Below are 21,887 nucleotides of genomic sequence, written 5' to 3' on the forward strand. Positions count from 1 at the left end.
CTGCCGGAGACCCCCCCCTGAAAGCTGCGTTTAACCGTAACCTGGCCCCTCACCGCCCCTCATCGTCCGCATAGGGTTTTTTTCTTTCCTTGTTGGAATGTTTCGCTGGGACTTTGGGCCACCGAGTAATAAAAATAACCAAATTCTCTCCTGATTAATTGCCGCTCGCTAACAATAACAGGGGCCCTCAAGGTCATCGGGTCACATCATGTTCTCTGTAGGTGAAGCAAATGCCTCTCTGAGGAGGAAGGAAGGAATTTTATTCATTTGTCATTGAATGGAGGATTTTTTTTTTTCTGTCGGTCTAAATGCCTTTTTGCTTAGTAAAAAATAAAAATGTAAGGTGTGTACATGGCTGCAATAATAGCAGTGACTCTCTGACTCCTGTGTGTGAAGAAATAAAGGCCGACGCGCCACTTAATTACCGCCGATGGCTTTTCAATGGTCCTTTCTCCGCAATGTGCGTGTATTCTCATTGAATACTTTGTTCTGTATAAAGCTGAATGTGCTGACAACAAAATCACACAAAAATCATCAACGGAAATCACATTTATTAACCAATGGAGGCCTGGATTTGGAGTCACCCCCAAAATTAAAGTGGAAAAACCCACTACAGGCCGATCCAACTGTGATGTAATGTAATGTCCTTAAAACAAGTCAAAATGAGTCTAACTATTGTGTGTGGCCTCCACGTGCCTATATGACCTCCCTACAACGCCTGGGCATGCTCCTGATGAGGCTGAGTATTGTGTGTGTGACCTCCACGTGCCTGTATGACCTCCCTACAACGCCTGGGCATGCTCCTGATGAGGCTGAGTATTGTGTGTGGCCTCCACGTGCCTGTATGACCTCCCTACAATGCCTGGGCATGCTCCTGATGAGGCTGAGTATTGTGTGTGGCCTCCATGTGCCTGTATGACCTCCCTACAACGCCTGGGCATGCTCCTGATGAGGCTGAGTATTGTGTGTGGCCTCCACGTGCCTGTATGACCTCCCTACAACGCCTGGGCATGCTCCTGATGAGGCTGAGTATTGTGTGTGGCCTCCACGTGCCTGTATGACCTCCCTACAACGCCTGGGCATGCTCCTGATGAGGCTGAGTATTGTGTGTGGCCTCCACGTGCCTGTATGACCTCCCTACAACGCCTGGGCATGCTCCTGATGAGGCTGAGTATTGTGTGTGGCCTCCACGTGCCTGTATGACCTCCCTACAACGCCTGGGCATGCTCCTGATGAGGCTGAGTATTGTGTGTGGCCTCCACGTGCCTGTATGACCTCCCTACAACGCCTGGACATGCTCCTGATGAGGCTGAGTATTGTGTGTGGCCTCCACATGCCTGTATGACCTCCCTACAACGCCTGGGCATGCTCCTGATCAGGCTGAGTATTGTGTGTGGCCTCCACGTGCCTGTATGACCTCCCTACAATGCCTGGGCATGCTCATGATGAGGTTGCGGATGGTCTCCTGTGGGATCTCCTCCCAGACCAGGACTAAAGCATCCGCCAACTCCTGGACAGTCTGTGGTGCAACGTGACGACGGTGGATGGAGCGAGACATGATGTCCCAGATGTGCTCAATCGGATTCGGGTCTGGGGAACGGGCGGCCAGTCCATAGCTTCAATGCCTTCATCTTGCATGAACTGCTGACATTATCCAGCCACATGAGGTCTGGCATTGTCCTGCATTAGGAGGAACCCAGGGCCAACCGCACCAGCATATGGTCTCACAAGGGGTCTGAGGATCTCATCTCGGTACCTAATGGCAGTCAGGCTACCTCTGGCGAGCACATGGAGGGCTGTGCGGCCCTCCAAAGAAATGCCACCCCACACCATTACTGACCCACTGCCAAACCGGTCATGCTGAAGGATGTTGCAGGCAGCAGATCGCTCTCCACGGCGTCTCCAGACTCTGTCACGTCTGTCACAAGTGCTCAGTGTGAACCTGCTTTCATCTGTGAAGAGCACACGGTGCCAGTGGCGACTTTGCCAATCGTGGTGTTCTGTGGCAAATGCCAAGCGTCCTGCACGGTGTTGGGCTGTGAGCACAACCCCCATCTGTGGACGTCGGGCCCTCATATCACCCTCATGGAGTCGGTTTCTTACCGTTTGTGCAGACACATACACATTTGTGGCCTGCTGGAGGTCATTTTGCAGGGCTCTGGCAGTGCTCCTCCTGTTCCTCCTTGCACAAAAGCGGAGGTAGCGGTCCTGCTGCTGGGTTGTTGCCCTCCTACGGCTCCCTCCACGTCTCCTGGTGTACTGGCCTGTCTCCTGGTGTCCTCTGGACACTACGCTAACAGACACAGCAAACCTTCTTGCCACAGCTCGCATTGATGTGCCATCCTGGATGAGCTGCACTACCTGAGCAACTTCTGTGGGTTGTAGGGTCCGTCTCATGCTACCACGAGTGTGAAAGCACAACCAACATTCAAAAGTGACCAAAACAGCAGCCAGAAAGCATTGGTGCTGAGATGTGGTCTGTGGTCCCCACCTGCAGAACCACTCCTTTATTGAGGGGGTCTTGATAATTGCCAATAATTTCCATCTATTGTCTATTCCATTTGCACAACAGCATGTGACATTGATTGTCAATCAGTGTTGCTTCCTAAGTAGACAGTTTGATTTCACAGAAGTTTGATTTACTTGAAGTTATATTCTGTTGTTTAAGTGTTCCCTTTATTTTTTTTATTACAAATATAATATATATATATAATTATTACAAATATAATATTTTTAAACCTGGTATTTTATAATTAAAAATACATTTTTCTTACTCTTCCTAACATTACTACTATAGCAACTTTAATAATACTACTTCCACATGCCAGTGCAGAGCTCTATTTTTCTAGTATATGTGTCTGCAATGGAATACTTCACTGTTTAACTTTTTTATTTACATTGTTTTCCATTATGAATATATTTTTTAATTAGCGCTCACTTTACATTTTATTCAAATCCCCCCCCAAAATTATGCATTGTGTGTAATATATATGTATATATGTGTGTGTGTGTGTATAATGTATGTACTGTGTATGCAGCCTTATCTCTGTATATATATATATACTCCTAAGCGCTATAGCTAAGTATACTGTGTGCAGCCCTCTCCCTGTGTGTGTGTGTGTGTGTGTGTGTGTGTGTGTATGTATATATATATATATATATATATATATAATGTATTATATATTTTTCTTATGTATTTTTTAGCACAGTAAAGTGGTACTAATTGTTGGGATTAGTTTGCTACATATTGATATTTTTGGCATTATTCTGAGCTCTGTATAATGATGTTACTTGGATGAGATTATTTTTCTCCTTTTTTTGTGTGTGTGCATGCACATGTATGTATGTATGTATGTATGTATGTATATGTAGAAAAAATATAAAGAGGCAGCACTCCCTGTGGAGCCTCTTTATATTTTTTCTATTGACATGCAGCAGTTTGGACAGACTGTTTGGAGGCTTGGCACCCACTAGTGAGTAATATGAAATGGTGCGGTCTTGAATTTATATAATTTTTATATATATAGGGAAAGAGAATGCCAAGAGTGTGCAAAGCAGTCATCAAAGCAAAAGGTGGCTACTTTGAAGAACCTAGAATATAAGACATATTTTCAGTTGTTTCACACTTTTTTGTTAAGTATATAATTCCACATGTGTTAATTCATAGTTTTGATGCCTTCAGTGTGAATGTACAATTTTCATAGTCATGAAAATACAGAAAAATCTTTAAATGAGAAGGTGTGTCCAAACTTTTGGTCTGTACTGTATACTGTCTAATAATACCTCTTACCAGCTATAGAAGAGGACACCACGTGTCGTGGGAGTTGGGGTTAGGGTCCCCCATGGGCCAATGATGGAGGGCATTATACCAGGAAGGCACCCAGGATGGGGGACATTATACCAGGAAGGCGCACAGGATAGGGAACATTCTACCAGGAATGGGGATATTATACCAGGAAGGGGCCCAGGATGGGGGACATTATACTAGGTAGGGGTTCAGGATGGGGGACATTATATACTGTGTGCAATATATATATATATAATATATATATATATATCTATCTCACACACACACACACACCAAAAAAAGGAAGAGAATAATGTAACATCATTATACAGTGCTCAGAATAATGCCAAAAATACCAATATGTATCAAAAATCCAATAATTATGGTAATACCAATATTCAGTATACAAATGCACAAAGCATGGGCAACAAACAAGGAGAGTTGGAACTACTAATGCAGGAAAAGGAATATGATGTCATTGGAATCACTGAAACTTGGTGGGACGATACACATGATTGGAATAAAAGGCTAAAAGGATACAACTTATTTGCAAGAAACAGAATTGATAAACGAGGAGGAGGTGTCGCATTGTATGTTAGAAAAGCGAATATCTGCACAGAGATTGAAGCTTCAGAGACTGGGAGTTCTGTGAAACTGTTTGGGTAAGAATACAAGGAGAGAACAACGGAAAGGACACCATTGTAGGCATTTACTACAGGCCACCTGGGCAAGCTGAAGATATGGATGAACTCTTTATGTATCAAATGACCAAGTTCTCCAAAAAATATGACGTAGTGGTCATGGGAGATTTCAACTATCCAGACATTTGTTGGGAATCTCTCTCAACTAAAACTAACAGGTCAAGCAAATTCTTATCCTCTCTTGCTGACAACTTTATCTTCCAAAAAGTAGGGGAGAAAACAAGGGGATCTGCTACTTTGGATCTAATCCTTATAAACAGGGAGGAAATGGTTGAGGAGGTAAAGGTGGCTGGGACCCTAGGAGGCAGCGATCATGTTATTATAGAATTTTGGATAACTAGAGGAGGAAGACATGTGAAGACTCAAACTTCAAGGTTAGATTTTAGAAAGGCAGATTTTAAGAGACTCAGAAAGAGAATAGGAGGGATCCAATGGCTGGATGTCCTTAAGGACAAAAAATGTCCAGGAAGGATGGGAAATTTTTAAAAATGAGATTCTCAAAGCACAATCGTTAACAATCCCGAAAAGTAGGAAGAATGGGAAGCATTTAAGGAAACCAGGATGGATGAACACAGAACTTAAACACATGCTAAAAAGAAAGAAAGAAATGTTTATTAAATGGAAAGAGGGAGGCATATCTAAAGAAGATTATAATGCAGTCTGCAGATCATGCAGGGCACGTATCAGGTTAGCTAAAGCTGACAATGAATTAAGGCTTGCAAGAGATGTCAAAAGCAATAAAAAAGGATTTTGGGGGTATGTCAAAAGTAAAAGAAAAGTCAAAGATGCTATAGGATTTTTACAGGATGAAAATGGAGAAATGGTAAGAGAGGATGTTGAGAAGGCCGAACTTTTTAATTCCTATTTTGCATCTGTTTTCTCTCAGAAAGAAAATGTAACATCAACTGATCTTCACTGTCCTTTTAAAGGAATAGAGGAATCCAAGTTATCTGTAAACAGAAAGATTGTGAGGGAATATTTAGCTAACATAAATGAGTTCAAGTCTCCAGGTCCAGATGAGTTACACCCCAGAGTACTGAAGGAGATCGTAGAAGAAATTTTAGAACCACTCTCCATAATCTTTGAAAATTCTTGGAGAACAGGAGAAGTCCCAGAAGACTGGAGAAGAGCAAATGTTGTTCCTATCTTCAAAAAGGGGAAGAAGGTGGACCCAGGGAACTATAGGCCGGTGAGTCTGACTTCTATACCAGGAAAGATCTTTGAACAAATTATTAAACAACATGTATGTAAGTACATGGATAAGAATGAAGTGATTAACCAGAGTCAGCATGGGTTTGTAACTAACAAGTCATGTCAGACTAACTTAATTTCCTTCTATGACAGAATCACTGACTGGGTGGATCAGGGAAATGCTGTAGATATAGTATATCTTGACTTCAGCAAAGCATTTGACAAAGTATCTCACACCATCCTTATTGAAAAAATGACCAAGTATGCAATGGACCAGGCAACTGTTAGGTGGATTCATAACTGGCTTAGTGATCGGACTCAAAGGGTGGTTGTAAATGGCTTCACATCCAGCTGGATGAATGTCTCAAGTGGGGTACCACAGGGCTCCGTCCTGGGACCTGTATTGTTCAACATCTTTATCAATGATTTAGATGAAGGAATTGAGGGTAAACTGATTAAATTTGCTGATGACACAAAGCTAGGAGGGATAGCTAATACTAGAGAAGAGAGCGAGAGGATTCAAAAAGACCTAAATAAACTGGAGCAGTGGGCAGCAACCAACAGAATGGTTTTTAACAGGGAAAAATGCAAAGTACTACATCTGAGCAATAAAAATGAAAAAAGCATATACAGAATGGGAGGAATAGAGCTAAGCAACAGTACATGTGAAAAAGACTTAGGTATACTAATAGATCATAGACTGAACATGAGTCAACAGTGTGATGCAGCAGCAAAAAAGGCAAATACAATTCTGGGATGTATTAACAGAAGCATACAGTCTAGATCATGTGAAGTCATTATCGGTCTTTACTCCTCTTTGGTCAGACCTCATCTGGAATACTGTGTACAGTTTTGGGCACCACATTTTAAAAAAGACAGACAAACTGGAGCAAGTTCAGAGAAGAGCGACCAGAATGGTGACTGGTCTGCAAACCATGTCCTATGAGGAACGGTTGCAGGATTTGGGAATGTTTAGCTTGCAAAAAAGAAGACTGAGAGGAGACTTAATAGCTGTCTACAAATATGTCAAGGGCTGTCACATTGTAGAAGGATCATCTTTATTCTCATTTGCACAAGGAAAGACTAGAAGCAATGGGATGAAACTAAATGGGAGGAGACACAGATTAGATATTAGAAAAAACTTTTTGACAGTTAGGGTGATTAATGAGTGGAACAGGCTGCCACGAGAGGTGGTGAGTTCCCCTTCAATGGACGTCTTCAAACAGAGGCTGGACAGACATCTGTCTGAGATGATCTAGTGAATCCTGCTTTGAGCAGGGGGTTGGACCAGATGACCCAGGAGGTCCCTTCCAACTCTACCATTCTATGATTCTATGATGCTCAAAAAATACATATATGGTATACACACACACACACACACACACACACATATATATAATTTTTTTTTTCTTTCAGTAGATTTTGACAGCCGTAACAAGAGCTTGGCACTGATCAGTATATAATCTATATTTTAGGCTGATGGTCGATATATAAAGCTATTTAGCTCTTCCATATTCGCCGTCATTTTCTTTTCTACTTTGCAGACCAGTGATTCTTGCAGCAGATGTGTCCATTTACTGGTATGACGGTGATTAACATGTAGAAATTAGAGCAAGCGCCGGAGTTCGCGGCTGCGGCCGGATCTAATGCATCACGGGTGTCTCTGGTCACAGCTCCCGCCGCAGTGAAGTGCTGAGTAATCAGCCGGGATTATTCCTGCTTACACCCCGGGCGGCCGTACATGCCGGGGTTATATTTTGAGGCAATTAAACCTATAACACAAATTTTACTGATTACAGTTTTCAATTTGTACAAGCAAAGTGAGAAGACGACTGGAAAAGAAGGGCCACATTGTAGCCATGAGCTCATGGCGGACAGTTGTGCAGCGCTGTGCCCATGTGGCCTTGTGGTGACATTTCCCGGCCACTTTGCATTTTGTCATAACTGGCACAAACATTTTTCGCCTTAATTGGCTCGTTAAAGGTGTAATCCGTTTAGTTGGGCGCAGGCGAGGTGTGCAGCGAGCTCGCCATGTTTAGCCGTTGATGTCATCCGTCCTGCTTACACATCGAATGAAACTTTATGTGAATATTTGACCCGACCTATAATAAAACAAACAAAAAAATAGTGCGGCTGCCAAGTTGTCTAAACACGAGATTGGGACGGGGGGGGAGGGGGAGTCTCCATAAAGATCTTTTCACTGGTAGAATTATGGAAACTTCTTTCTTGCCACTTGTTTCTTTAATGCAGAATTGTTCCTCTGCACCTCCTCTCCCTTTATAGCAGACTCCTGACATTGGCTTGAAAAAACAGTGTCATAAAAGCAAAAAATCTATCTTTCACGTTCTGGCGTCCAGTGTTGGGGTCTATCCTCCGATGGACCATTGGGGTTTATCATTAGGCCAGAATGTGGGTCCACAGGGGGATTCTCTGGTGGTCCCTGCTTGGCGCGGACGTGTGTTCTCAATGGAGAGAGTGGCAAAAGCAGCTGTTAAATTGTCCGTCGGTGGCTTTTCTTCCATGAGAATGAAAGGCTCAAGCTTGATAAAGAAAATCCAAGATGTCTCGCCAAAATTGGTCGCCAAGCAAAATGCTGTTGTCCATGACGGGCAATTTTTACCGCCTTGAATATATGGGTTTCCTTGGTGTCCATAGAGACTTATTTACAGCTGAAATGGAATAAACGGGTTAATTCCACGCTACCAGTAAATCAAGGTGGAAGATCAGAGCGGTATACAGGAAGGAGGTTTTAAAGTTACAAACTTTTTCATCAGGACAAACAAAAGTTTGGGATACCAGGCAAAGTTTAGGGAATCTGTATATTTTTTTTACTGTCTTGAAATGCTGACGGCTCTGTGAAGGTTTTCTCTGTTTCTCGCGGAGGATTTCTGCCAGAATCCGGCATAAACCTTTATCCGTCCTTTAAATATTTTATTGATTTTAAGATATAAAAGTTATTCCCAGAGAAACCTGTTGGCTGGCAGATTTCTGGTCATAAAAGAGGGCCGTCACTTTACAGGTAAATTGATTTTTACTTAGTGCCCGTTGTACTGATGGACAGATTAACCCCCGATGGGGTTTGTCGGAAAAGATGGTATGTCGGAGTGACGACAGTATGAGCAAAAATACTTTTTTTTCAGGGGTATTTATTTAAAACAAGGTATGCTTCAGGGATGCAGCATTTTCTTTCAGGTATTATATCTATATACCATAGATAGATAGGTAATGAACACGTCACCATTTTTTTTTTAAGTAAATCTATTTCTAAAGGTGCTATAAGCATGAAATTCTTATCAGATGTCGGTAACAACCTGCCTAATTCACACAGGAAAGAAATCGCCATAGATGTCCATAAATTATGTGTAATGATGAGAAATGACATCGGGAAAAAGTATTGAACACGTTACTGAAATGTAGGCTTCGTACGAAGGTCTTTGTAAGGAAACTTCAAGATGCCTCCTTTATGGAGAAACTAGTCGCAGACCTTGATCAGGTGTGATTTTGACCCGTTCCTCCACAAAACCACTCTTCACATCCTGAAGCTTCCGTGGCTCCTTCTATGAACTAATGTCTGGTGATCGGCTCGACCATTCTAGCAACTTTATTTTCTTTCTCTGAAACCAAGTTTGCCAGTGCCGTATGCTGAAAAACAGCCCCATATCACAATGTTCCCACCTCCAAACTTCACTGTATGTTTTTTTGGGGTGATGTGCAGTTGCCTTTTGGCCTCCAAATATGTGTATATTGGCATCCAAAAAATTCAATTTTGGCCTCATCTGACCAGACTATATTCTCCCAGTATTTCACAAGCTTGTTTAAATGTTGTTGTGCAAACTTTAAACGCACTTGAACAGTACTTTTTGTTTAGCAATTGAGTCTTGTGTGGTGAGCGTGCATACAGGCCATGGAGGTTGTGTGGTGAGCATGCATACAGGCCATGGAGGTTGTGTGATGAGCGTGCATACAGGCCATGGAGGTTGTGTGGTGAGCGTGCATACAGGCCATGGAGGTTGTGTGGTGAGCGTGCATACAGGCCATGGAGGTTGTGTGGTGAGCGTGCATACAGGCCATGGAGATTGCTTGGTGAGCGTGCATACAGGCCATGGAGGTTGTGTGGTGAACGTCCATACAGGGCGTGGAGGTTGATTGATGAGCGTGCATACAGGCCATGGAGGTTGTGTGGTGAGCGTGCATACAGGCCATGGAGGTTGTGTGGTGAGCGTGCATACAGGCCATGGAGATTGCTTGGTGAGCATGCATACAGGCCATGGGGGTTGTGTGGTGAACGTCCATACAGGGCGTGGAGGTTGATTGATGAGTGTGCATACAGGTCATGGAGGTTGTGTGGTGAGCGTGCATACAGGCCATGGAGGTTGTGTGGGGAGTGTGCATACAGGCCATGGAGATTGCTTGGTGAGCATGCATACAGGCCATGGGAGTTGTGTGGTGAACGTCCATACAGGGCGTGGAGGTTGATTGATGAGCTTGCATACAGGCCATGGAGGTTGAGCGCATTACTGATAGTTTTCTTTCAAACAATTGTACCTAATGATTCCAGGCCTTCCTATAGTTCTCCATAGGTGTCCTTGGTTCTTGGACAACTCTTCTGATTATTATTATCTCTCCTCTGTATGAAATCTTGCAGGGAGCACATGGTCGTGGCCGGTTTATGGTGAAATCCTGCGAGGAGCACTTGACCGTGGCCAGTTTATGGTGAAATGATGGTCTTCCCACTTCCGGATTATGGCCCCAGCAGCACTCACTGGAATCTTCAGTAGTTTAGAAATTCTTCTGTAACCAATGCCATCAGGATGTTTTACAACAATAAGGTTGTGAAGGTCTTGAGACAGCTCACTGGTGTTACCCATCATGAGATGTTTCACGTGTGACACCTTGGTAATGAGACACCTTTTTATAGGCCATCAGTTGAACCAGCTGATATTATTTGACACTAAGTGTCAGGATTGTTTTCTAACTACTGATCGATCTCAGCCGGTGTCAGGACTTTCCAGGGCTTTTTGCTCCTCTCTTTCATCACGTGTTAAATACTTTTCCCGGTGTCATTTCTCATTATTACTCATAATTTATGGACATCTATGGTGATTTCTGTGTGGATTTGACCGGTTGTTCCTCGCATCTGGGGAGAATTTCATGTCAATAGCATCGTAAAAATAGATTTACTTAGAAAATTGGTGACCTGTTCAATACTTATTTCACCCAATGTATCTGTCTAGATAAATGTCTATGTATATATCTCTCGTGTATGTATGTTTGTATGTGTATATAATTTTTTTTTATTGTGTAGATTATGAAGAAATGTTGACTGAGTTGAGTAGAAAGAACCTTTTTTTTTTTTCTAAGCTGTAATACCTGGCAAGGCCTGTAGACAAGGCTGGTGCTGTTTTTGCGAAACAAGTCACTTTTTTTTTCATATAATGTTCTACAGCTTTTTTTCATGCTGTTTGTATTTCTGATGATGTGGCTGTAAAAGATTTCCTGCACATTTTTTTTTTCATCTTCTCTATGTCCATCCTGGTTGGTCCTGACCGGTGATTCTGTGATCAGGGCGATACGGCAGAGCCTTGTGTACGGCAGTGGGGCGAGGGAGAGAATATTATGAATCGTGTGTGTTTAGCGCAGTGATGCGCTCCCTCAGGTATAATCCATCCTGAAACAGTGCAGATGAGCCCAGGAAAACAGGAGAAGACCGCCCAGGGAATTATCCAGCGGGCAAAGTTGTGATGGGAACTCGCCTAAAATATAGCCAGTAGATCTTGTTTGTCACACTCGCTTCCTCGTGTTTGTGAATCTGGGTCTCCAGTAAGACGCTCGTTCTGCTTTTCTTCCTGCTCTTAATATGTTAAGTTTGTACAAAATGCAAAGAATTTGCAATCATTCTAGGTTCCCAGCTGCCCAACTCCCCGGTCAGATGCAACTTGTATTCTCCTCTCTGTCATCAGGATGGAGGTTGTTTGGTAACCGTTAGATAGTAAAGTTGAGCAAAAAGATTAACGCGGTCTTGGGCCGGCGTTCAGTCCGATCCTCCAAGATAGATGGACCAGGGCGTTCTCCTCGTTTGCAGCCGGCATCTTGGATCTGGCATCCGGGTTAATCTCTTGCACTTACTAAGCCCTGCGACTTAGTGACTGGACCTCACATGAGGTCCCCGGGACCTGTTAAGTGCAAGTGGCACCCTGGACGCCAAGCCAAGGTTGCTGGCCACAATAGTAAAATCTGTCCTGGTGTGGCTGCCAAGGAGAACTGGTTTGGGTCCTGACCAGGGAAGTGCACATCTTTTTTACCGAACTCTAGAAGGACTCTTTAATTGTTCTTTTAGACCATTATGAGTTTTGTCTCCCCCATCAAACCCAAGCAGAGGGTTGCAGCAAGGAGTGGCTGGACTGCTGTCAGTGGACAATATGTATAAGTCAGCCCCATAGACTTTGCATGGAGTGGGAACACACATGCTTGACCACCATAGTGAGGAGGAGTAGAATCCAAGAATGTTCTCGTTGGAGGGGACCTCCGGGGTCCTCGTGTCCAACTCCCGGCTCAATGCAGGATTCACTAAACCATCTCAGACAGGTGTCTGTCCAGCCTCTGAAGACTTCCATTGAAGGAGAACTCACCACCTCTCGTGGAAGCCTGTTCCACTCATTGATCACCTCACTGTCGGGGGCTTAGGATACATAATTTAGATTTCAGTGGGGGTCTCGGTGCTGGACTCCCAAGTATTGTACGTTTATCACCCATTCTGTGAATTGGTGAAAAATGTCCACTGTGGGGAAAAAGTTAATTTCTTCTGCTGGGTAATTAAGAAATCTTCCAGCATTTCTACCTTCAGTACCAGCTGATTTGTGGGTATTCTATGTGCTATTTACATGTATATAAAGTGGATATAAAAAGTCTACACACGCTGGTTAAAACGGCAGGTTTTTAACAGGTAAAAAAAATTATTTCAGAACTTTCTCCACTTTTAATGTTGCCCATAATTCAATTAAAATAAAACAAAATGAAATCTTATTTTAGAGAAGAAGAAAAAAAATAAATTAAATGCACACAACAATGAGATCCTTTGCTGTGTTGTCAGCTGTTTACAGACCAATGTCAGGAAAATCCTCCGATAACAGCGGCAGTTTCTCTGAAGTTAATCAGAATCGCTGTAAATGACGTTGGCCGAGCGCTGACTACTATGTAATGTAGGGGGGGAAATGTGGTGATTCTAACCATAATCACACCCCCAATTATAGGAGGGTGCTCACACTTATTCAACCACATTATTTTAAGTTTTATTTTCACCCTCAAAATAATTTGAGTTTTATTCTTAATGGGTTTGCACAGATTGTAGGCGACATTAAAGCTGGAAAAAAAAATCCTGAAATGATTCTTCTTGATGGGATTTTTTTATTTATTTTTTTACATGACAAAAACCTGGCATTTTATCAGGGGTGTGTAGACTTTCTATTGTGTATTATAGCACAACTTGAATAATGGTTTCTTTAATATTTTTGAGTGTTATTTTGCAAAGAAATGGACTTGAATATTTGGCTCTCCCTAATCGATTCTTTAAAACCCAAAACAGAGGCGATGGCTATTATTGATCGAGAAAACTAAAATTATTTGAGCCAATGAATTGCTTGCAAATTTATGTTTTCTACTGCAAATGCAACTTTCACTTCCAGTTATGATGACTCCACATCCACATAATCTTATTTTCTGTTCTATTTCTTTTTAGGCTTTAGTCGAGCAGCACTGCCTTTTGGCCTAGTAAGACGGGAACTCGCCTGTGAAGGATATCCCATCGATCTTCGATGTCCGGGAAGTGATGTCATAATGATTGAAAGTGCCAACTACGGTCGTACAGATGACAAGATCTGTGATGCTGACCCATTTCAGATGGAGAACGTAGACTGCCATCTTCCAGATGCCTACAAAATCATGTCACAAAGGTAAAACTATTGTGATTTATTATTATTTAATGGCCTTCTGCTCGGTCTCGAGCCATGGCAACTTGATGGAAGGTCGATCTTGTACAAGCCCTAGAGAGGTCACCAGGGTCTTCTCCACCTTTTTCTTGATGGTACCAAGCCATCGGGTTGCTGGTCTTCCTCTTCACCCTGTAACCTTCTATTCTTCTGACCACGATGAGCATTTACAAAAGGCTTATTCAATGATCTTTCACTCAAAGCACTGGACATAATTGCGTCCAACCATTTGACCTCCAAACTAAGGCCAGTAGGAATGAGTCCAACCCTCCAGCACCTCAAAAATGGGTATTTATAGGTAAACCTGAGAATCTGAATTTTTCTTTTTTTTTTTTTTTTCTGCTCAGTGCAACTTTTAGTGGATGAGGTTGTTTCCATTATTGCCCCTGTAACTGGGGATTTTATTGACTGCCTCGGCGTGGAGTTGTGTCAGCATAATATTGAAGTCTTGAGTTTATGCACATATATCATCTTGTTGCTGTAAGTTTTTAGCTTCTCTAGAAATTGTTTTTTGTTTCATTATTAATGTGATTCATCCTTATTTCATGATTTATTTTTTTTAATGCTTTGACCTCCAAGATGTCAATAGTCCATGCGATATGGAATGACCTAACGATAAGGGGTCAAAAGTGTGGCTCAGCAACTGGGACATCTTTTGTCCAATGAGAGTATATCTTCGTCGTTGGCTTCTGAATAAGGTCGCCTTGATCTTTGAGATCAATCGGACTCTTGTCGGGGTCTACAACAGGTTTTCCACCAATTGGTGGGACAGCTGCTCAGAAATATCCAGCTTTGTGTAAAAAAAAAAGAAAAAAAAAGGTATTTACTCATTGCAGCTTCTGGACTTAACCAGCAAATGGCTAATTTTTCACTATATAAAGGTAGTAAAATGTATATATATTTTTTCCTCGTGTCTGCTCTGGATTTAAAGTGATTTGTCGTAATGTTGTTGCCTCAATGATCTCTTGGTATTTCCTTCTATACCCCGGCACCAATTACTGTTCATCTGATCTCAGTGCACTTCTCCCATCGTTTTTGCCTCCAGTCTGCACATCAGAGCTCCTTTGGGACATTGCCTTCTCCAGTTACCTGTCATGTCAACTTCAGTCTTCTTAGACTAGGGGATTATGAATGTTGTAACTCTCTGCTTGATCTAATGGTTCGGTGCTATGGGAGACAGCGGGGCGGCACGTCCTATATTTTCCCTGCCTTGTTCTCGTGGGCCACTTTCCGGCTCAGAGATGACTCGAGAGGTATAGACGAGTTTTGATTGCGTTGTTAGAATAATGAAATAAAATAAAATAGATACTCGTCCGGTTTAAAATAAGGATTTTTGTTATTCTAATGCATCAAAATGAGTGAAAAAAAAATGTTGCTATTTCTTATAATCATCCTGTATATTGTTTCTGATTAGCCGTGAGATGGCGGGGTAAATCTGCTAGTCACGAGGAGCATCTGTCCCCCGAGGTCAGACGACTTATTCCCATTTAACACAGACGCTGAAAGTCTAATTCCAAAATGCTTCTCCTTACATTAACAAGACGCGGCGGAAGTTCCCGATCTAATATTAGAGAGTGGAAGTTCCTTCATCAAAATAAAAGGCCAAATACGATTGAAACAAAGCGGATTAATGTCCCATTGTAAGAATGGACTATCGGCAAAGTACCAAACAGCTAAAGGGGAGAACTCCTTGGAGTTTCTAAATACTGTATAGTCTTCTGCGTAAGTGTTACCATTTATCAAGGATGAGGGTCTCGCTACATAAAGCTTCATCCAAACGTAAACCTTTTGTGTATGGCCAGTAGTAAAAAAGTTTTTGCGCTTTTGAGAACTACTTGATTTAAGAGTTTCCCAGTTCCTTTTAATGGAACAGTTGAAGGTTATCCAAGGTCATTTGTAGGAAATATGTTTATTAAAGTGTTGTTTTTTTTTGATGACCGGCATTTAGGACGGCTCAGTCTCTTTTGTTGTAAAACGTCCGATGGACGGGCCGCTGCCAACTGGGCCTCGGCGTTGATGAGACGAGTCCTCTCCATTTCGATTGATTCTCTCTATTGTAGGATAATATTTATCTACTCATGTATCACAGCATTTTTCGGTTGCCGACCTGCGAGGGGATATGCCATAGAGTGGTTATTCCAGTGATGAAAGCAAGGTCTGGTTTCGTCCATGTTGCCATGCGGAGTGCCCTGGCACGCCGGCGTGATCCCGGTGATTGAGCGCCCTGGCACGCCGGCGTGATCCCGGTGATTGAGCGCCCTGGCACGCCGGCGTGATCCCGGTGATTGAGCGCCCTGGCACGCCGGCGTGATCCCGGTGATTGAGCGCCCTGGCACGCCGGCGTGAGCCCGGTGATTGAGCGCCCTGGCACGCCGGCGTGAGCCCGGTGATTGAGCGCCCTGGCATGCCGGCGTGATCCCTTTGATTGAGCGCCCTGGCATGCCGGCGTGATCCCTTTGATTAAGCGCCCTGGCATGCCGGCGTGATCCCGGTGATTTCTATATTCATAGCCGTCCTTGGCTGTCTAAAAGGGCATTGTGATCTACATTGCAATTAGTTCACAAGACGCCCTCATTAGATTTGTTGTAATTGTACTATAATTCTCAAACTTTACCCCAAAATTTATGACCTTATATAAAACCATGAAATGCAGACTTCACGGGAGTTTCTGCTTCTCCATAGGGAAGATTCCTCATTTTTGCAAAAAAAATAAATAACCCGGCAAATCCATAACTTGATTTCACGGCCTTATGCCGGTTTTATTAAAAGTCTGAAATATATAGTGTTTGTCCCCCTGTTTACTGCGCTGTTTGTTTCCAGATCAGCGCCGGAGCGGTTCCATCTATCACCCACGCTGGTAAACTGCGGAGAAACCTAATGAAAGATGGAGAGGTGTGAATGGAAGCCTGTTATGTTATCTGTGCCGGCTGTACATGGAATTAAGCACGCATGCTGTTATATCGGGGCGGACATGAATACAGCTCGCTCTGCCGGCTGGATATTTAGGCATTTTTTTTACATTTAAGGTTCTTCTAAAAATGTTTTTTCCATTTGAAGAGTATTTCCAAACTCCCCAGCAGATTTCGGTTCTCGTGTCGTCCTTTTAGTTTTGAGGTCTTATAGAAATCATCTATTCTAGCTCGCTCCTAGCCAGATCCTGTTCTGAAGATGATGGGGGTCTACAAAAGAGCCACCATTACAGGGGATTGCCACCCGGCTTTTCTGGAATCGAAAATCTGGCTTTTAATGCCGCGTTAGATGCTCCTATTACTGCCCATTTAGGGGGGGTTTCTGGCTTCTTTATGAAAACCACAGAGATATAAGAAATGTTTGCTGTTTTATAAGTCGACATATTTTAAGCCAACAATACCATATTTTGTAGCACCAGACCGCCACAGCTGCCCCCTGTAATGGGCTCTAATATATTTAGTTTGGATAAGACGTAACCGGTAACTACAGAGAACGATGCAAAATCCACATTTGCAAACATTCAACATTTTAGTTTTGTTTGATCACTGTTCTCATTACCTACCGAGAGGCCCCCAAATGCCCCTTCTGGCCAACATTTGCTTAATCCCTCCCCAAACCTGTTTAGCAAGTCTCGCTCCTCAAGTTTGAAAAACAATAAATGGGACCCCCCATAATCACGTGCGGATTATAAAACTAGTCCAAGAACTGTGAAGCTGATCGGCACATCCAAGAAACAGTGTTCAAATTTTATTCCATAAGTATCAAACAACTAAAATCCACATGGAGGTGATAGAAAACACTGTGACGCGTTTCTGTGTGCAAGGGTCATAGAGAACGGCGCAGACAGAAACGCGTCAGTGTCTTTTCGATCACCTGCATGTGGATTTTAGTTGTTTGATACTTATGGAATAAAATTTGAACACTATTTTTTTGGATGTGCCGATCACCTTTACTTTTCTTGGACTAATTTCCTGACGGTCAGCAGCATCTGAAGCGGCGGCACCCATTGCATACAAAGGACAGGTTTGGTCATTCACCGCACGGTGGGCGATTTATTCACTCTTTTTACATTTATAATACTAGTGTTCACGTATATGGACGGGGATGTTTAGTCGCCACAGACGCCAAGGCCGGGGTGCAGTCGGTGCTCCGCTCCCCCCCTTGGTTCTGCCCCTGCGGATAACTTAACCCTTCTATTACTAGGTAATTACCAATGTATCAGGTGACAGCGCCTGGAGTCCGCGTGCAGGGGACCCACCACACGTCCGGTCAGTTACTGGAGGCTACAGATTGGCCGGACACTTATTTAATGTATTTATATTGTAGAGTAAAGAAGCAACAAACATCCTAGAATGGAGCCTCGTAGCATTAGTGTAAAAGATTGGGAACAACTGGAAAAATGAATCCGTATTTTACCTCCAAAGTCCGATTTTAGATGTTTGTTTTTTTGTTTTTTTTTTACAGTGTATCCATAAATAAATCATTTACAGTCGCCCCCTTTTCATGCGCCTTATTTGATGCATTAAATACCCGGAGGAACGGCTGAGGATTGTGGGATGCCGACAGTCATTACCGTAGCCCTGGTTGTCAATATTGGCCCCAGCGAGATCTCCGCTATCGACGTGGAATATTCAAGCTACTTCTGTCCTCTTTTTTTTCTGAATGATTAATTACCATTTGTATGGAGCGAGGCAGTGAAGGTAACGCGCGTCGGTGATTGGAGACGTTCCAGTAAGGTTCAGATTGAGCGGCTCGTCCTGGATCTGCGGCTTTATAGGTTTAGTTTTTTTAGTTTGATTCTTTTTTGTTTTACGAGGTTCTTGGGAACAGATCTTTGATTTTGTGCCATGATTAAGACCTCTTTAGGTTGAAGATTTCGCTACTTGCTGGTGTGCACTGCTTCTATTTTTAACTTGATACAATAAAGTTTTTTTTTTTTTACTTTTTTATCCGCTGGATTCTTCTACTAATATATGTATCTTTTTATTTTTACATCTTTACCCCTTTATCAGATTGCTCCAGTAGTTTTAGAACATGGTAACTATGTTTTTTTAGACTTTGTATATATAGCGCCGATCTATTCCTTCGCTTCACCCCTGACGCCCGCTAAATCTAATTTCACCGTCTCGGTGCGCCTTTAGGGCCAATTCCAGAATAAACTGATAAAACTAGAAGTAAGTTCTAAGAACATGTGAGGAAAGCGGAGAGACCCGACACAAAAACTGGAAGAACTCTGTGCTGTGTCTGAACATGCGTGTGCAACTGATATTAAGTGTCCTCATTAAGACTTTGTGTCCCATGGCCTCACCGGTGTCATAATGATCCAAACTGAGACCCCTACCGGTTTCAGCAGTGATCTAAGGTTCTGTTCACATCTAGCTGTTTTTTGCCTGTATGTGAACCTCTAACGTATTGCACTATACAGGCAGATGGTGGCCGACGTCGGCCATGGTCTCCCAATGTAAAATGATGACTACATTGTTGCAATGTACTGTTTCCCTCCATCTACCCTGGCAGATTGTGCTTTCATATACAATAGTGACGAAAAGATGCCGACCCATCGTTAGCCTTTTTGGCAATGTTCACACATTGCGTTTTTGATTTTTTTTTTTTAATGCAAATTTTTACCTACGCCTTACAGTACCAGCAAAATCTGAGATTTTAGATATCTCATGAGCACAGATTGGTTATTTCGTGCAAAACTTTTGTTTTTGCAAAATGCAGCATGTCGCTTCTTTCAGCGTTTTTTCAGCGTTTTTCACCCATTGGAAAACGCAGATATCAGATTTTTCTGCATTTTTGATGCCAAAACCTGATGAAGTTGAATTAGGTTATTTTTTTTGGCACTAAACCTAATCCGCATACACGAGAGACACATGAACACTGACAAAACCGCAACAAAATCTGCTTTTTTTGAGGCAGATTCTTTACTCCGGAAAAAAAAATGCATCAAAAACACAATGTGTGAACAAAGCCTAAGTATAAACCACGGGCTTGGGGGACATGTGGATATAGTGCACCACCAGGATCCTTGGCGGGAACGTACTGAATATAGAGGAGACAAGATTGCTTCCATATAACGGCTGTGGTCTGTCATTTTTGAGGGTTGTGGTGTTAGGAGAATGTAAGAGACCAAGATCTGAAAACTAATTAGTTGCTGCAGGACAAATTTATTAAAGTAAAAAAAAAAAATAAAAAATAAATATATATATATATATATATATATATATATATATATATATATATATATATTATTATTACTTATAGTAAAATCTAAGAAAAATCCATGAAATAAAAAGTAAAGTAAATAGTTCTGATGACTCCTAGTGTTTGATAATCCGGTGCTTTTATTATAAGGACTTGGCGGTGTCCGTGTTACAATCGGGAGCATTTATTTCACCGTTACAGGATACGTTTGCGTTGCATTATCCATATTGTGAGATTTAACATCCACTAAAGGTGATTTTTGATTTTTTTTTTTCTACCTGCGCTCATGTAGTCATTTATCGCCTCCTTTACCGCCAAGACCTTTTTATTAAGCCGCGATGATCTCCTCGAGATGAAATGTAACCAAGATTTATTTTTATTCAAATATAATTTAAATATTCATCAAAGAAGAGTTAAGCTCGAAACTGACAGAGACCATTAACATCAAAAAAATATAATTAATTGCACCGGGTATCACACGGCAGAGTTATCCAAATAGCTGAGAGGCCGAGCAGCGCCAAAAGATGGAGGCGATAGTTTTGATTTTGACTCTGTAGCTGAGGAATTAATAGTGATGTGGTTTCCTATGTGGGGCAATTAAAATGAGTTGTTAAGGTTCACGGCTTCTATAGAAAAATTCATGGACTATAACTTTGTGCAGCCGACCGGCATATAAAGTAAAGGACTCGGATCAAGGACGTTCCGCCGACGCTGTAACATAAAGTTACGTCGCTCCGCAGACAAAGCCGCTCTTGAAATTTTCAATGTTTTTTTTTCGTTTTTTTTTTTTCTTAGCACTTTTGGGGGAAGACGATAAAAAAAAAAAAAAAAAAAATTTGCTAGAATAACCCTTAAGTATAAAATTGTGACTCAGAAAACCAAAAGCAAACACAGGTGGTTTGTGGTCTGTCCAGTGGAAAAAAAAAAAATACCCGGCTCCGCAGCCATAAAAGTGTTTCGCGTATCTGCGCTGTGTAGAGCTTCCCTCCTAATCCGCTCACATAAACCCCCCCAGACCTTTCTTTTTTTTTAATGATGATTGAGAGGGAAGGCTTTTAATTTTTACATTAAAATTCAGATGAAGCGACTATTTTTTATTTTATAAACTCGCACCTATTTTCTATGCAAATTAATTGAATAAATGGTACAAGAGCGGACGGTGTCACTCACCACGTTTCGCCGCTTTTCGTGGGATGCCAATTTTAATGGTTGTTTCCATCAGCATCATCCGTGTTCGACACGTGCAAAACATGTCTGACCCGAACATCAGGGGGGCTCGGGAGACGAAACTTGTTAAAGAAATGTGGAATACCCAATTAGATGGGCCGAATGCAAAAGAGTTTCTTAATGAGATCAATTGTCAGTCAGTAAGTGGAATTTGCCTCCCGTATGGTTTTATGTATTCAGCGAGCGGCTGAGCACAAGGCCTCATCACTTAATTGTCAGCGCGGTGACATGTTTAGCCAATCAAACGCCCGAATTGACAACGGTTACATCCGGCGAGATCGGCTTTCTGCTCTTCTTGGTACGTACCCGCTCTCCACCGCCTGCACATTTTCCCGAAATTGTTTATCATTTCTAAGAAAAGATGGTAATTTTAATCATCTCCGCGAACGATAATCAACAAAATGGAATTTCATTTTTTTTTTTGTTACTTTGAATCCTAAGATTGTCTGTAAGCAGAAATACTTCCTTCCGTGACGTCGTGGGCGGTATTCACACTCATGGCATCCGCAGTGCCCAGTGGACTCTGTTGGGATCTATCGGATTTGCCTTCAAATCTGATACATTTTAATCTGTCCGTCCAACATGAATGTGACTTTACTGTAGTCGTCCTTGTCGGCCGCTGGTGGTGGCCTATGTGCCAGACACCCACACAGATTCTTCAGGGAAGCAATAGCCTTCAGTTTGAAGGACTGTGATACATAGTTGGATATAAAAATGAATTTTACCTTTTTTCCAAAAGTTTTTTTTTTTTTTTGGTTTTTCTGACCCATCTTGTAAGATTGGGTTGTCTGTATAGGGCAACTCCTTGAAGAGCTTTTC

At 42.3% G+C, this 21,887-nt stretch overlaps 1 protein-coding gene across 22 annotated transcripts in view; it reads left to right on the forward strand.

Annotated features, from left to right (window-relative positions):
• ADGRL2 (adhesion G protein-coupled receptor L2) overlaps window positions 1-21,887 on the forward strand; it is a 204,548-nt gene that overhangs the window by 92,300 nt on the left and 90,361 nt on the right. For all 22 annotated transcript variants that reach the window (XM_073643965.1, XM_073643970.1, XM_073643972.1 and 19 more), the window contains exon 3: window positions 13,415-13,628. In XM_073643965.1, the coding sequence (XP_073500066.1) occupies window positions 13,415-13,628 (214 nt within the window). The remainder of the gene's footprint in view (window positions 1-13,414; window positions 13,629-21,887) is intronic.

This window comes from Phyllobates terribilis, unplaced genomic scaffold (genome assembly GCF_046119375.1).
Source record: "Phyllobates terribilis strain yellow unplaced genomic scaffold, ASM4611937v1 Scaffold_8__6_contigs__length_399053987, whole genome shotgun sequence".
In the NCBI taxonomy this organism is placed as follows: Eukaryota; Metazoa; Chordata; class Amphibia; order Anura; family Dendrobatidae; genus Phyllobates; species Phyllobates terribilis.